Source organism: Ruditapes philippinarum, unplaced genomic scaffold (assembly GCF_026571515.1).
Source record: "Ruditapes philippinarum isolate M1 unplaced genomic scaffold, ASM2657151v2 ctg1036_1_1_1_1, whole genome shotgun sequence".
In the NCBI taxonomy this organism is placed as follows: Eukaryota; Metazoa; Mollusca; class Bivalvia; order Venerida; family Veneridae; genus Ruditapes; species Ruditapes philippinarum.
The window spans coordinates 116,157-133,643 of NW_026864070.1; the positions used below are offsets into that span (position 1 = coordinate 116,157).

Below are 17,487 nucleotides of genomic sequence, written 5' to 3' on the forward strand. Positions count from 1 at the left end.
AGTTTGATTATTTATACTTTGTTCGAAATTAGTCGATGTTTAAAAAGTCTTGTAAGCGGCATGTGGTTTTGTAAAGGAACATGATTTTATTTTTCGAATAATTAACTAAACAAATTGAATTTAGATATATAACATTAACATCAAGAAATCACACAGTGCATAATGTTACCGACTTGATATTGGATGGACGGTCTCTTGGTAAAACATTGTGGACACTATTTTAACAAAGTCATACAATTTACATGTTCGACCGACTTAAACATAGCATAAGGTATGATATTGTTTAAAAAGGTGTTTTTCCAAAACAAAGTAAATAAAATAAGTGTAGTGATCACCAGCTTCAACTGCATTTAATCAAGACTAAATCAAGCTTACTATTAGCTAATTAATAGTTAATTACATACTATTATTACCACGGGCAAGGAAACATATTCATTAACTAACAAATGAAAACGCATTATTAGTGTATGATTAACATATATATTATATTTACGGGTATGATTTTTTTTCTTATGAATCACTGTTTGAAAAGGCCTTTCTAATCATCTGGTAGATATTCAGTTGAAAGCAACGACTTGCCAATATCTTTATAAACACTAACCATTGTGTTACCACGGATCTTCATCTTAAACAACAGAATTTATATCAGAAAATGTTTGGATATTTGAGGCCACTAAACCAAATGGAAATAAAGATCTGAATGATTTTACAATTGAAACACTTGAAGAGCAGGAGAAACATACTAGTATCCTTCTCGGCATCCCTTGTATCATCCCAGTACAGGATCTCATCCGAAGGGATTTGAGTATTGCTCTGGTCGGCGCTATATGGTGTGAAAGATGTTACACTTTCTTTTGCCTCTCGTTAACAGACTGTGTAAAGCCCAGTCTGCAATTTAAGAGATAATATTTGTTTATGCTTTCATTGCTATCGTGGGATCTACTCTTTTCTGAATTCTAATCACGTTTAACGTAAACTATTTCATTAACCAAAATGCTAAAACTATACTTTTCCCCTAACCTAATGCAACACATGTTTTTGGCATAATCTAAATCGTTTTTAACATAGTTGACGTCGTTTTTGGCACCAAATCGAGTAGGTCTATAAATCAATTTTCGAAATTCACTCATGTTTAATACCGTTTATCATACAGCTACAAGTGTAAATGCTATGTTGCATATAAAAAAAGTTGCCCCGTATATCACTTCAGTATAGTTTTTTTCTAAAGAAAAAAGGAATCCCTAAAAAACTCTAAAATACAAAATTGAAAATTTTGCACGCTCGGTTCGATTGAGCCTGTTCATGGTGAGTACTGGAAAGTGCAAGTCACTGTCCATCCCTCCCAGCACTGCCTTTAGCAGAATTCAAAATTAAAACACGAAAACAGTTCATTTTTGAATTAAGAAACATTTGCAAATTATGGAACCTTCAACATGACACTTTTGTGTCATTCCACGATTCAAAATATACCGGTAGGTTTGTTTTCAGATGTTTTTCCTATTTTAATGATTGTCCTATTTTTCATTGTCCCCCACCTTTTCAAAGAAAAAAAGGGAATATAGAAATAGGCTCCGTCCGTCTGTCTGTCCGCACTACTCTAGGGATAGAGGGCCATCTAACTGTAAACAGAATAAAAGAGAACAATAGAGTTCATTCCGTAACAATAGAGTAAGGGGTCATTGGTCCTCTATTAAACAATAGAAAATAATAAAAGAAATGGCCCCTTATTCCATTACGGCCGGACTCCCGTCCGTCTGTCTGTCTGTCCGCACTCACAGGAGAGTAATTATGTGGCTAGTGGGACAATAGGTAACTGTTCTTTCTCTTTGATGTCATTCATTCCGTAATGCTTTTATGTGTCTATTTTCTTTTGTGTGGCTAAAAAGAACAATAGAGAGAACAATAGAGTAGCCACATAATTACTGTCCTGTGAGAACGTCCGTCTGTCTGTCCGTCACACCTTCGTGCCCGTCCATAACTTTGTCATTTATCAAAGGAATCTGAAATAACTTGGCACAAATGTTTTTTATAATAAGACGATGTGTCATGCGCAACAACCAGACCCCTGCCTCCAAGGTCAAGGTCGAACTTGCTCATTTAAGGTCAACATTGTCTATTTGAGATATTTGTCGTGTCCGCTCCATAACTTTCTTATATTTGAAGGGATTTTGTAAATACTTGCCACAATTGTTCACAATAATGAGAAGATGTGTCATGCGCAACAACCGGTCACATACCTCCAAGGTCAAGGTCACACTTGGAGGTCAAAGAATAACATAGTCTGTTATAGGGTATATTTTGTGTCCGGTCCATAACTTTTTCATACATCGAAATATTTTGTAAATACTTGCCACAAATAGTCACTATAATAAGAAAATGTGTCGTGCACAACACCTGCATCACTACCTCCAAGTTCAAGGTCAAAGTTAGAGGTAAAAAAATAACATAGTCTGTTTTAGGGTATATTTTGTGTCCGATCAAGAGCTTCTTCAGGACTTTAAACTAACTAGGCACAAATAGTCACTATAAGAAAACGATATGTCAAGTACAACACCTGCACCTTAACCTCCAAGGTCAAGGTCAATCATAGATGTAAAATGATAACAGTCTGTTATATGGTATATTTTGTGTCCTGTCCGTAACTTCTTCATAGATCAAGGGATTTTGAAAATACTTGGCACAAATAGCCAATGATAAGATGATATGTCATGCTTTACACCTGTGTCCCTACCTCCAAGGTCAATGTCACACTAAGAGGTCAAAGATTTACATAGTCTGTTATAGGATATATTTTGTGTCCGATCTATAACTTCTTTATAGTTCAAGGGATTTTGAAATTACTTGGCATAAATACAGTTGACTCTCAATAAGTCAAAATCGTTTTACTCAAAATTCCGCTTTAGTCGAAGAACTTCTAAAATCCCGTCAAATTTCCTTCTTATCTTTGTATTTTAACTCAGCTTAGGTCAAATTTTGACTTATCGAGACTCCTATTTAGTCTGTTTTATGAACATCAACTTCATACAATACTGTTGTTTTAATTCTTTCGAGGAATTATTGGCCTGATTTTCCAAAATGCTTATACTTCACATCAGCAATAGTCAAATGACATGTGGCAGCTGCAAAAAGTTGCCCGATACTTCACTTCAACTTCTCTGGTCAATCAGAATTATTAGCACATTAGTTAGTTTTGAAGATACCGCATGAGACATGTTACACTTTTACATAATTTGTTATGAACAGACATTATCAAACCGGGTCTGCATATAATTTTCATATAATATTCTTGTTTTACTGCTCTCGGGGAATCTCCCTTTTCCAGATTTTTATTGCATACACAAAAAACAAGTAATTAGATACCATAGTTATCATAAACATGTGTATAACTGTGTCAATAAATTTGTTTACTTATTTTACCCGACAGAACGTCTTAATATTGCCTTTTTAAAATATAGTTCTCATGTCACCAGCTGAATAATTTCTGTGGCAGCTCTGTTATTCAGACGGTGGAAATTTAATTGCTTTAACTCGACATTTACGGAGGGATAAAACATTATAGTTACATGAATGGAAAATATTGTTCGTAATAGGATGAAATGGTTAATTGTATGCTTAAATATAAAATAAGAAGAACTATTCATACATTTCTTTTGTGCTTAAGATTTAATTGTTTGTTTCACACCAATACAGTATATGTCATACGGCGACGTTCCAGCTTCAGTTGAGTAGGAAGACCTCAAATGGCCTTCCGTGCAGTATTTCAAGCACGAACAGACACCTGAGTAGAACCGAGACGTTCTATAAACTAGCTGAATATCTTCCTTATATGAAAGAATCCAAAATCGAACCAACAGCGGTGAGGGTCAAGAGGATTGAAGTCAACGACCTTCACCACTCGGCCACGGACGCCACTTTATGTTTCAGAGGTCAATAGCAGGTAATTTAAACAAACAAACATTAAAATAGATAGTAAATGATGATTCGTAAGGACAGGCTTAACCAGGAAAAAATACCAGAGAGAGTACGTAAACCAGTTTTCTAGCAAGTCACCAACGTCTTGCATACATTATCAAGAAAAATGCTGCTTAAACTTAATATTAAGAATGCCAATAGTATGGTAATCAGCGATAATCCAAGCTCTATGATTGATAAATTCACTAATAATAAAATTTTTAAAACACTTTTGAAACGTTCGAAACGCTAAAAGTTTAGCATCCTCTTCGGCCTGGCTTGAATTTAAGGGGATATTACACTGTACTTAAAATCAATTACTATCCAATTAGCCCAATCATTCATTATCTATTCCGATTAAACATATGTTTTGTTATGATTGCAGGTATTGTAATGATCATGTTGACATGTGCCGCCATGATCAATTGTATTTCAAATGAACAATAGAGAATCCTTTATCATATTGTTAGGATATCAAGATCAGATAACTCTGTGCATGTTTAGTTGTACAGTGAATAGGATAACTTTCCTTTACATGATATTCATTAAAGCTATGTTATATATATGATCATGCCACTCTGATACCTGGTCATTCTCACTTGAGCTCTGGTCTTTACAACATGTATTAAATGATTATAATAAATAGTAGAATGGTTTGAATCTTGTTATCATCCATACAACATAACACATATTAAATGTTGTTAAATTTGACAATATGAAAATATTAGACATTTATTGATTTAACTGCGCCTAATTTAAACTAATGCAACACATTGTTTGTCACAACATGCATTTTTCAAGGTCATCCGAGGTCAATTTGCAGCTGTATCGGCTTTGTGGTAGATTGTAAGTTTATTAAATTCAAATGCTAATAACTGCTCGACTTGATGAGCTTGATATTAAAATTATTTATAATGCCACAAATATAAATGTATATATATGCGTTATTGAAACCTCCATTTGTTGATTTGTTCAAAACGCAAACCATGTATAACGGCTATCATCAATTATTAAACCAGTTTTCAGCGATCAACATCAAAATTGTTAAAGTCAATGACTCCAAATCATTAGAAAGTACAACCAATTGACATTAATTATAATTTGTTTTGAAACACAAAGTTTTACGGTTATTTGTTTTAATTTCAGGTCACGCGAAGTTGACCTATATTTTACGTGGTCGATTAAGATACGCAGTAGCAGTAGCCATGTAATATTTCTATCAAACTTGAGTTTTAACAGAAAATGTCTTATTCTTTAATATATCTGAACTAAGTGACATAACCTTATTAGAGTATACCCTGTTAAAACATGTATTATCGTGTCATACGGTCTCATTATTACATGACTTTGATTTTACCACAAATTAAATTGAATGTTTTTGTAACCTAGTCAGAGATGCTGACATTGTTGTTTCATATAAAAGAAAAGGCTCGTTCCGAATTTTAAGATGTGAAAAAAATGTTCATAAGTGGCCTAATTAGTTGAAACTTCTCTTATATTTGACAATGTAATTTTATAATTTAACAATGGGCATCGTTTTAAAAGTTGAACCATGTTTAACAGCCATTTTGTATGCCTGGTTCTAGTCTCAAGAACGGGGACAAGGTTAGTGTCATTGAAGAAGTATGCAGCCAGATAACAAGAATAACAAGAATTCATAATAAATACAGAAACAAGGAGTATGCTTCCGATATGCAAATGTTGGTAAGATTATAATGCTTTATACATGAATGGTAAAAGAAACATAATTTTACACCGAGTGGTATTGTATTTAGATTTTTCTCAGGAGCTGAAATAGAATTTTTTTTTTTTTTTCAGATATTTCTGAAAACTATTATTTTATTTAATTGATAATAATTTACAATTTTAAACATAAACTCTTCTTGTCTCGGTTAGTATTTACAATACGGTAAAATATGTTAAAACTAGGTATGGGATACCACGTTAGCACAAGATGCTGCTACATGGTCTGAGAATTGTTATTTGGCACATCAAAAACGTGGTCTTGGAGAGAATCTAGCCTATCAATGGAGGACCGTGTTCTAAAACCCTCTGACGTCATCATTAAAGCTATTAAAGGATGGTACGATGAGAAGTTCTCGTGGAAATGGTCTAAAAATTGTAGAGCAGCGTGTCATTATACTCAGGTTTGACTATATAAATGTTCATATACATTCAACACCGTGTATATTAATATACAGTGGACACTGTGTATGTTAATATATGATAAACATCGTGTATAAATATGTGTAAAACTATTGCTTTTTTGTCGATGCTACATTTACATCTTTTATAAATTTTAGCTTCAGAAATTAAAACTTTCTTCATTATATTTAAGTCATTATCACAACAATCTGCATTTGATTTTCTTGGAATGTTCAGTATCTGTTAATTTAAAAGAACAACACTTAAACGGTCTTCATTTTCAAGACGTTTACTTACTTATGTGCTCACAATAACTTCGTAATTGGTAAAATTAAAACTGACAAAAAAGATATTACAGATTTATTTTATTTTGTTTTATGTTTGTATAAATAATGTTAAGTGTAATTAAACAAAAGAGAAATAATGAAATAATTTTACTTTATACTGTTTGCTGTGTTGAAGGAGTATATTAAGATTAAATTAATTATGTTCTTATTATACAATACTGATGTTTTTTTTATAAATGGTAATAGTTTAACTTTAGGAAACAAAACTTAAAAGAAATTTATCGACTATAACGGACATTTGCTTCATTTGTAACGCCATTTGTTCCCAGGAGAACTGCTAAATAGCCTAGTTATTTCGTATTCTGCTCGTATTTACTTATCTAACCATAACGGTTAATGATAATTTACTTAATTAACTCTTGTCTTATCAACTGATATCAAAATTGATAACAGTTCTATTTGACGTTCATATAAAACTTATTAATTATGAATTGGCGATACTAATAGAAAATAAATCTGCCATAACGATATAGTCACAAAGGTGGTAATAATATATTGTGACAAAACGGGTCTATGTTAACATGACATATTGCTATTTATGCTATAATATAATAAATTTCACAGTTCTATTGCTGTGTTATGTTATTGGTAGACAAATTCAATTTTGTGTTTTAAAGTTCTGCTATAGGATAAAGCACTTTTTTTCTTTTTTTGGAATGCGACAAGGCAATATGATATTTTGATAGCTTTAACTTTTATCCCTATTTTGAAACTAATGTACTGTCAATTGTTTTCATTTGTTTAAAAGTGTAAGGGTTAGCCATTAATTACATATACTGACCGCAACAGATCTGTTATTATATAGATAGCCAAATAATTCTTGAATCATATAATTATTTCAGATGGTTTGGGCCAAAACGACAAAGATCGGTTGTGCTTATAGAATTTGCAATCAGTTGAGGACGTCGGGGTCACCAATACAGAATGCCCATTTTCTTGTTTGCTTTACAACCCACCTTGAGTATGATCAATTTCTTTGGGGTATTTCTGTGTTGAACACATCCTTAAAGTGCAAGTTGAAGTGTTATAACGATGCACGAGTTTAACTGAATAAATTAAATTATAATAAATTATTTTGTGCATGCTAAATGTATATTTTTTTTTAATTTTTGAGAGTTTATTCACCTTTTAACTACGTTTGTTTTAACAAAACATAAATGGGTTCGTACATGGCCGAGTGGTTAAGGTCGTTGACTTCAAACCACATGCCCGTCACCGCTATAAGTTCGTATCCCGACAGGAAGTTTGGACTCTTCCATGCGTTGAAGATATCCACCTAGCCTGAAATAATGCACGGAAGTCCCCTGAGGCATAGTGCGTCGCTGTGACGTAATACCCCCCCCCCCAAAAAAAATAATAAAACAAACCAAAATAGACAAACAAACAAAACGTACATTAAAAGCTACGAGAAATCAAAATTGTATTTCACTTAAAGGTCACTGACGAAAGGTAACCCCAAGTGTATTTTACGTACTGATATCATGCATTGAGGGACACACATTCTCCACCAGGAAAGTTAGACGTCCCCATATATCCTGAACAGTTGAGACTTATAACTCAAGGCGAAAAAAATGCTAAGACCAAAAGCATTAACAAAACGTATAATTAGTAACAATGTTACTTCCTATAAAATTATGTCTAACACGAAGTTTACATTTTCATGAGATTTTGTATTTTTTCATTATGGTATATCTTGCCGTTTGTGTTCAAATTCGTTTTTCTTTTTAATTTGAAATATTGTATAACAGGGGAAACTACTATGGTCAATATCCATTTTGGTATGGAAAACGCTGTGCAAAATGTGGCAAAACAGATATATGTCAGAAAGGCCTTTGCTGCTCTAAAGCACAAGCTCGCTGAACCCAATTTTTGCCAAAGGGTAACTTTATTTTTTGCATTTCGATTAAAACAAATTTTATTCCTTTGGCAATATAAACATCACCAATATCATTTTCATTGTTTTTTTAATCAAAATTTATATTATCCAGATACGACATAATAACGTTGATTCTAATATTAGCTTTTTGACTTTTAATTGCATCTGTATGATAAAAAGCATAACAATATCCTGGAATTGATACAAATAATACATTAGAAATATTTCAAGCGACCAACCTCACTATTTTATTTGAATGTGAGAGATGACCTATCTGTTTAAGTGATTAGAAATGATTTGTTACAAATAATTATAAATAGGACTACAAAAGGCAGATGTCTATATATATATATATTATTCATTACAGGTAAAAGAGACGAAGAGGAATTAACAAGCCACGGAAAATCTCAAACGACAATACGAAAACGGCCACATATTAACAAAATTTCAGTATTAATCCAAATAAGACATGACGGTAAAATATTACATATTGGCCATATTCAACAAAAGTATCAGACGAAAATAAAGACTTATGTACTGAAGTATCTACTACAAAAGAAAAATGTGTTAGAGAAACAAATCGTGTCAGACATTGTATTGTTATTGTATATGGTGACAAGGTGCTATATATAAGGTTACAAAGAATTCTAAAGAACGTCCAAAACGGTAAAATTTAAAAAATATTGCAAGGTCAAAACAGTTTGACTGAGCATGTTCATGGACAGAACTGGAAAACGTTTGTATGAATGCTTTATAGTAGCAATATACCTGCAGAATACTAAGCTGAACCATAAAACATACTTTTCCCTGCTTCTTAAGATATAAGAACAATATTAATTGTAACTTCTTATTATCAATTTTCTGAAGATATTTTATTACATGTAATAAAATGATATAATAGAATATCTCAAAAGTAAAAGTAATGTTTTCAGTCTCATTACTTGTTTTATATAAATTTATTAACAATATAGAAAAGCACCGTAAGTAAAGTTAGATGAGCACTATAAATTGTTTAATATCTATACGGTGTATCTATAATTAGGAAATGTTATCAAATCCTTTATATGCAGAAATTGTTTGACTATTTTATATTTCATCAGTGTTAAAATATTAACAAAGTTGTCAAAATAAATTATGATGCTATTTAACCATTGAGGGACCTGCAAACGTTTTGTTTTCTTTGAAAGGTATCTAAATGTGTTAAATTTCTTTTAATACAAACTTAAACCTTTACACCAGGCAATGCAAATAATAATAATAATAATGCAAATAATATTTGTCACTTATCAATGTCACATATTTTGAATTCTCGACATAGGTGATTCTTAAAATAGCATTAATCTTTTAAAATATATAAAAGGTTAATAGCATTTATATTTACTGACGTCAGTAAAACTAGCAATACTCTATAAATAACATGATAACTACCTGACAATGCAAGTCTCTAATGATACAACGGTACTCGACGATCATGTAAATGGGATACATGTCGTAATAGGCTAGATTACAATTGAACATCAACTTCATATAATATTGTTTTTTAAATTCTTTCGAGGAATGACCATATTTTTCCAAATTTTATATACCTCACATCAGCAATAGTCAAGAGCCGCGTGGCAGCTGCAAAAAATGTTCTGGTCCATCAGGAGTATTGATACCAGCACATAAGTTAGTTTTGAAGACACCGCTTAAGCCGGTGCTAGACGGTATGAGAGATGTTGCACTTTTACATTACCTCTTATGAACAGACCTTATCAAACCGGGTCTGCATATAATTTTCATATAATATTCTTGTTTTACTGCTTTCTTCCGGGTAATTTCCCCTTTCCCAGTTTTTTATTGCATACATTAGAGACAAGTAATTAGATGCCATCATTATCAACTGTGTCAGTAAAACATTATTAACTATTAATTACCGACAGAACGTCCTAATGTTGCCTTTTTGTTAAAAACATTGAATTAAATGTCAATTAAACGAAACTAATGGGTGCGTCATATTTACATTACATCACAGAACAGTATAACACAAAGTAAAACTGACAATTAAATAGTAGGATGCGACCATACTTTGAGATATTCAATACAGTAGCGTAGCATCTAAAGGTGACTTTATTATAGAAATTTGGAAATAACTATTTCCCGCACCCTTTTACATCTTTTTCCAATACATATAAAATTGGTCACTCTGTGTTACTATGCAATTCTGTACGTGCGTTTTAGTATTCAACACCAACTTATCACAACTGCTTATGATTTTAGGCTATATCAAAAAAAATTATGCTGTTTTCGAAGCTGAAACTAAGGTAATTATTTGCTCATAACCAATTTGGCAGTGTCAACAGTACATTTTAAACAGCAAGTTAATAGTTATTATCCATCATTACAACATGAATTATGACAAGTAAAACAATTGGTGCCGATGCATCGGTGGTCTTGTAACTTATTCAAACTTTTCGTTTTTATCAGTAATTTATAAGGTACAATAATTCTCAGTCAAGGTAAATCAAAGTATCCTAAATTTTCAAATAATTCAAACGTTGTAATTCATTTCTGATTCATTGTTTTAATTAAAGATCCTGTAATGTGTAATTGAGGATTGAGTACTGCAAATATTTGTACATATTATTTGTAATCATTAAAACATATGCATTAATTTCTTATTGACAAATTTGACTTAGACTTTATAGAAAATATAATTTTTATAACCTCCCTTTATTTACATTAAATGTTAAATTCGGCAATATCTGTTAAATAATGCTTTTTTGGAACTTCCAAAATTGATAAATCTTAATTTGAGCATCATATTTATGATATAAAAAATATAGATAGGCTTGTTTTAAGATAATTCGTCACTTTAGTGCAATAATGCATGAAGGTCTTCTAAATCTAATACTAAATAGGAGTTAACCAGTTATTGCACTGAGATGATGAAATGTGTCTATATTACTTATATATATTGTGCATTTTGACATGTACCAAACGATAAAGATGTCTTATGAGGCAGTAAGCATAAATATATGAAAATTAGGTCGTCTTGTGAACTGAATTAAAACGACAACCGTAATAAAACTGTGCCAAATTAAACATGACCAAATTCAGATATCATAATGACTAAGCCTATTACATAGAATCGGTTTGTCATACATTTTATACCTATCAATATCTAACAACGTTTTTTATTGTTCTTTTCTTTTTTTTTCTTCATTTTTTCAGAATAGTTAATCATTGTTTCATTTTCTAAAAAGCTCTGTAATGTTATTCTGAAGGGTATGTACAGTTCATCACTGATTATTTAGATTATTGATAAGACAATCCAGCCACATCTTAAAGCTGATATATAAAAAGGATAAATATTCTAGCATAATTGTAATTATACGCGATATATTAAGGGAAAAAACATTTCATGCATACACATTTTTGTTTCTTTATAATGTCAATAAGATTAAAATTACATTTCTCTGTTACGAATGAGTTTTGTAATTGGTATTTTTACTTAAATTCCAGAAGAAATATTTTCTTTCAATTTGCTATAAAAGACAAAGAAAATATTTTCAATGAATGCATGGAATCTCCTCCTTACTGTTGTGCTTTTGCAGCGTTAAATAAAAAATAATTTAATATATTTTCACAATAATTACGTAATCAAGCATAATGACTTTCATTTCAAACATCAATGAACATCAAATTAAATATAGATATAAAATTTCCGTGCAGTATTTACAGTGCTGTGCATGAAGATGCCCTTGGATATTTATATATCCCAACGGAAGAAGATATATTTGCAAACAAGTATCGGTATTGCAGAGAATGATAATTGAGTAAATAAAGTACACACTGTTGGCCATTTTTTCGAGTGAAAAACATGAATGCATTTACTTGGTAAATTGTTTACCCTTCGTATGACCGTTCCAAAAATCAAACATTCAGGAATAGGCTATGAGGCACTTTATATATCTAGAAACAAAAGTTAAAGATGTATTCTCAAAATAATTACGAATTTACTTGTCACACGTGGGAACATTTTTGTTTCTGTTTTTTTGTTTTTGAATTTTTATTTGTACTCATGTCTGTAAGGATAATACATCAATCCGAGGTTTATTACTGATATGTTACTGTAAAGGATAAGAGTGAGATCAATATTATGGTATTGAAAAGGCAATGGTAATTATGTAATAAATCTGTAATCGTGGAGGACACACGTGCAACATTTCTTCTGCATTAAACCATTTGGTGTAGCTATAGTGATATGATATTTGCGAAATCTTACTGCACTCTTTTCATCCTAATGTAAAGTACTGATAAAAAAAGTCTCGTTTGAATGCTTGTTTTATTTTAATTAAAACATTTGTTTTATCCCCAGAAAAGGCCATTTAAGGGAATAGTTATCCAAAGTCTGTGGAAAAGAATGTTCTTATAGGCATAATAAGCAATCAAACATTTATTTTTTTACAACATTTCAGAGATTAGGATTCAGTATTCGAATATGTCAGTACTTACAGTATTTAAAACACTACAATTTAATTTTGTATTTAAGAAGTTAGCAGTGAGCTAAGCAAAAAGGCATAACAATTTATATAGGGAATCAATATTTTGGTAGAATGCTCAGTTGGCTAAGCAATCTAGCGAGGCATTATCAAATATAGAGTAAAAAAGCTTTGATGTAATGCTTACCTAAAAGAGCAATCTAGCGGAACACTCCAGAATATAGTGTAAACACGAGTCTGTTGGAATACTCAATATAGTGGGGAATTCTTAAATATAGTATAAGATATATACCGAGCTGGCAGAGCAATAGTGGGTGCTTAAGCACCAAATTTCATAGGTATAATTAAATAGCATACTATATTTAATAATGCCCCGCTAGATTGCTCAGCAAACTAAGCATTCAGCTGAGCATTTTGACATAATATTTAGGAATGCACTGTCAGAATATTTACCCAACTGAGCATTCTAGCAGAGTAGTTTAACTCTATGCTCAGCTAGATTGCTCTGCCAGTCCCACATTCTAGCACATATTAAACAATGCCCCGCTAGATCGCTTAGTCAGATGAGCATTCCAGCGGAATCTTTTTACATTTTATTACAGAATGCACTGCTAGATTACTCTGCCAGCTGAACATTGCAGCAGATCATTTTTACATTATATATTCGGGAATTCCTTTCTATATTGCTTAGTCAGCTGAGCTTTCCAACAGAGCAGTTTTGCAATAGTCACAATTGTGCGCTATAGGAACAAGAACTTCTTAGTATACAGGACTTGTTAGTTCCAAATATCAAATAATGGATTATTAATTAGACAAATATTTTCATAATTATAATTTTAAGATATTTCCTCCGATTGCATTGATATTTAAAACTGAAATCAACTCAAATTAACAAGGCAAGACATACTTTAAGATGATTTGGAGATATTAGGTTTACCATGGGGATGTAACTATTTCTATTCCAGAACGAATATTGCTCGTTAACAAATATGGTTCTACTAAATTTAAACAAAAACAACAACAACAAAAACCCTCTTGTTATCTTTTTTATTATCTATCAAATCTATTTAAGATCTTTTTTTTCTTTCTTTTCGATTCATCGGAAGAGGCAACGCTTTGATACTTCGAATAATTCTTAATTAACATAAATGCTTTATTTCCTTAATCTTTGCTTGATGTTGTACAACAATTATGATACACTTTTACAGTATTATATTTTGTGTTACTATCAATATACTTGTTAACTTACTGTTAGTGCAAATAAATAGATTTATAAAAAAGTAACATTTAGGACATCAAAAGAAGGTCAGTCTTTTAATTCTATATAATTCTTAAAGTCAACAAATGGATATATTGAAAATTTTAGATGTTGTATGCAATGCAACATCTCTTACACCGATGCGTTTTATCCAAATGCGAAACAGTTCTTCTTTAAGTTGAGACAACATGTTTACCTGTGATTTTATTTTAACCTGGTTCTACGAGTTAAGAAAACATTACAGTATTTCCATTTGATGAAAATGTAAATTAATAATGATTTGCCAACAAAGCCAGAAATTAAAAATATGAAATTGGTCATAAGGGTAAAGTTGATGTATGTGAATGTTTTTTTTTGTACTTGGTGTTTTTATTGACGACTCGCAAAATAAATCACTTCTTTCCTCAGTAATGATGTGTCTTATTCAAAACAATATAAGACTCTGTACATTTGTACTAAAATTTAGATATACATTGTCAAAGAAAAAGAAATCATTGTCACTTTGTTTGACCTTACAGAATGTCAACTTGTTTGACCTTACAGTATGACCTAGAAGATTTACATTGTAATTTCCTTTCTGAAATTTCAACAATAAGGTTAAAACAATATCTATTTATAATCTATACATTAACATAATAAGGTGCATAAAATAAATTTTACGGATTCGGTACAGCGTTTGAAAAGCTTTTATGAAACTCTCTCCGTAATCAGTATTTAACAAATTTTAAATAAATGGTAACACAATATTAATACATAAACTAAACTAAACATATCATATCGACTTGTGCTTGCTTGCTTTCTAACGTATACATACTATCTTTATAATAAGTATTCATGAACTAAATTTAAGATCCATTACTGTTCGATTTGAGGTATAAGCAAGAGTAAGAATTCATTTTTTTTTGAAAAGGATACATTGCTTAGTTTAGCGTTAAACTATTTTACTAGTACGTTAAAAAAAATAATGATTAAAACATGCGCATTGAAGAAAAAGTAATAAGAGCAAAGAAGAAGAGATAGGAAACAAGAGAAAGAAAGTCACTTTACTACTATGGAGTTGAAAGGTCCTTTTTCTTATCGCCGTAGAGTAAATTATTCAAAGTAACAGTTGTGATTTGTAAGGGCAGTGTGGTTATCTCGATACATGGGACAGTGGAAGAAATAGTGTTCTCACCATATATACAAAAAGAGCTTTCTTTTATGTTTTTGAAAACAGATGTTCTTTCACGAATTATGTCATGGACAATATCGTTTATATAAATGAGTAAAAGGAGCGGACACAAGAAAGACCCTTGTGGCACTCCAGCTGTGATTGAAGCAATTTGAGATGAGCCGTCAGGAAGTATTACTTTACGTTTTCTTTAAGAAAGTTTATCGCGAAACAAATTTAATAACTCACCATTTATTCCAGTTGACTCATCTTTTTTTATATTTTTGTCACCATCAAGGGCTTAACAAAATGTGTTATATATAGACACAAGTTGAATGATGTGCAGACATTTGGAACCAAATCAGATTGCAACGAAGTTGTTGTGTTATTTGAGGCAAAGAAGTTGAAAATATGTTGATGCATATTTTTTTTCTAAAGTTTTACTAACTGTGCTAAGGAGTGATATTGGTCTATTGTTAGAAACAATGGTAAGGTCACCTTTCTTGTACTCGTATACTGCACAGACGTTGGCAAGCTTCCATTGTGACGGAACTTTTTGTATTGTTTAGAATAATTCAGTTTCTGGATAACACTAAAAAAGGTCAATCAAAACTTGAAAATATAATGATATTATTTAGGTTAAAGTGTTGGTCAAACTAAATACATGTAGTCTCTACAGGGTTTTTGTAAGTTTTAATTAAAAAAAGAAAGAAGAAGAACCGCTGTAAAGCATTCTGAATACCATCTTACTACATAGACTCTGTCTTTTAAATAGGAACTTTTTACCATGTGTGCAATGTATAAATAAAAAGGGTTTTATAAGTTAGGAGTAGTAGACAAAGTAAACAATTAAAATGTATGCAATGCAAGTCTAAGTGTTCATTAATGTATAAACAGAAAACAGTGTAAAAATAAGAGAGAAAAAAACATTTATAATATAGCCAAAACAGTTAGACATTTAAAAATATAAAACAGTGGCAGTTTTGTACATTTATATATACAATACACTTATCTAAGTCCCAGCACACCATAGTTCAATAAAAAATGTCTTTAACTTAACTAATTTGAAAAAGATAAATATTTAAAATATTTCCATTATTATTGGCTTGTGATGTGATTAGGTTATCAAAATAATAATAGTAATTAATAATGATTATTGATTTTATAAAGCATCTTATATATAACAATAGTTAATAATTTGACACGAATATTTTTTGATACAGAAGTATTTTACTCTAGAATGTGCTGACAATCTGTTCACTCATAGTCAATATCACGTTACTTTACAAATGAAAACACATACATGTATATATATATTGTTAACTATAAATATGCATTTCATCTAAAAAAGATTGATTCAATTTTATCATAATATGTCATTAAGAAGAGAAATTACACAATATCTGCTCAATTAAACTCATCACAAATTTAAGTACGAAACACTTCAAATAGATATTCATGTGAAGAAGATATTACATGAAATGTAAAATACAAATACACAAACATCAGACAATGAAAATTTTATATATATAAGTTATTGAAGTTTTAAAAAAATTCACTTAGATAAACAAATTTATTGTATTTTTTTTCAATTTTCCTTATTGTGTATCTATTTATATCTTTATTAAATACATGTATATAGTTCAAAAACTTCATTATATTTTGTATATCAATTGACACATTTTATTATTTATATCAAAATGTTATGCTTTACTGTTTCTCTTACATTTTATGTTTGAGCATTTTAAACTTTGTATATTTAAAGAAGATAAAATACAATACAAATTTTACTTTTTGTGATTGAAATTGTAATAATTCTTCATGTAGCTTTTAACAGATTTGTACACTATCAATGTTTTTAATGACATGTATATTTCAAACAGATGATTTTCTGCATTCAATTGGAATTTGTACAACATAAAGAAGCTTGACATTACATAATTTATTGACATGATGTAATATGTTTTATATGGATGTACACTTTATGTAACATGTGGATTGAAAAGAAATTTTTTTTATTCTGAGAATAACATTAAAATCAATGATCTGAATATAATTTATCTTTGTAATACATTATTTTATATATATGATTTCATATCCATATCAATGTGTTTATGTTTAATGCATTTGTACAAAAGTATATATATATAATTTAAATATTTGTTTATTTCTTTTTTATGTATCTTTAACATATAAGTCATGTAATTCAAGTTTCTACAACGATATGCATATTCTATATCTGTTATAAATCGTTTTATACCTATATATATCCACGT

General features: G+C 30.5%; 1 protein-coding gene and 1 long non-coding RNA gene across 2 annotated transcripts; both read left to right on the plus strand.

Annotated features, from left to right (window-relative positions):
- Positions 1-2,697: 2,697 nt before the first annotated feature.
- Positions 2,698-5,997, plus strand: LOC132724328 (cysteine-rich secretory protein LCCL domain-containing 2-like). The gene is made up of 4 exons (XM_060709169.1): positions 2,698-3,937; positions 5,098-5,158; positions 5,538-5,655; positions 5,881-5,997. The coding sequence occupies exons 1-4, from the start codon at positions 3,916-3,918 to the stop codon at positions 5,995-5,997; spliced, it is 318 nt and encodes a 105-aa protein (XP_060565152.1). The 5' UTR covers positions 2,698-3,915.
- Positions 5,998-7,489: 1,492 nt separating this feature from the next.
- Positions 7,490-9,472, plus strand: LOC132724325 (uncharacterized). The gene is made up of 2 exons (XR_009624892.1): positions 7,490-8,322; positions 8,687-9,472. It is a non-coding gene; the product is annotated as an uncharacterized LOC132724325 (long non-coding RNA).
- Positions 9,473-17,487: the final 8,015 nt, after the last annotated feature.

Coding starts and splice junctions, on each gene's coding strand:
- LOC132724328 (XM_060709169.1), top strand. CDS start 3,916: ATGTTTCAGAGGTCAATAGCAG. Junction 3,938..5,097: donor GTTTCAGAGGTCAATAGCAG/GTAATTTAAACA, acceptor TTTTAATTTCAG/GTCACGCGAAGTTGACCTAT. Junction 5,159..5,537: donor TACGCAGTAGCAGTAGCCAT/GTAATATTTCTA, acceptor GCCTGGTTCTAG/TCTCAAGAACGGGGACAAGG.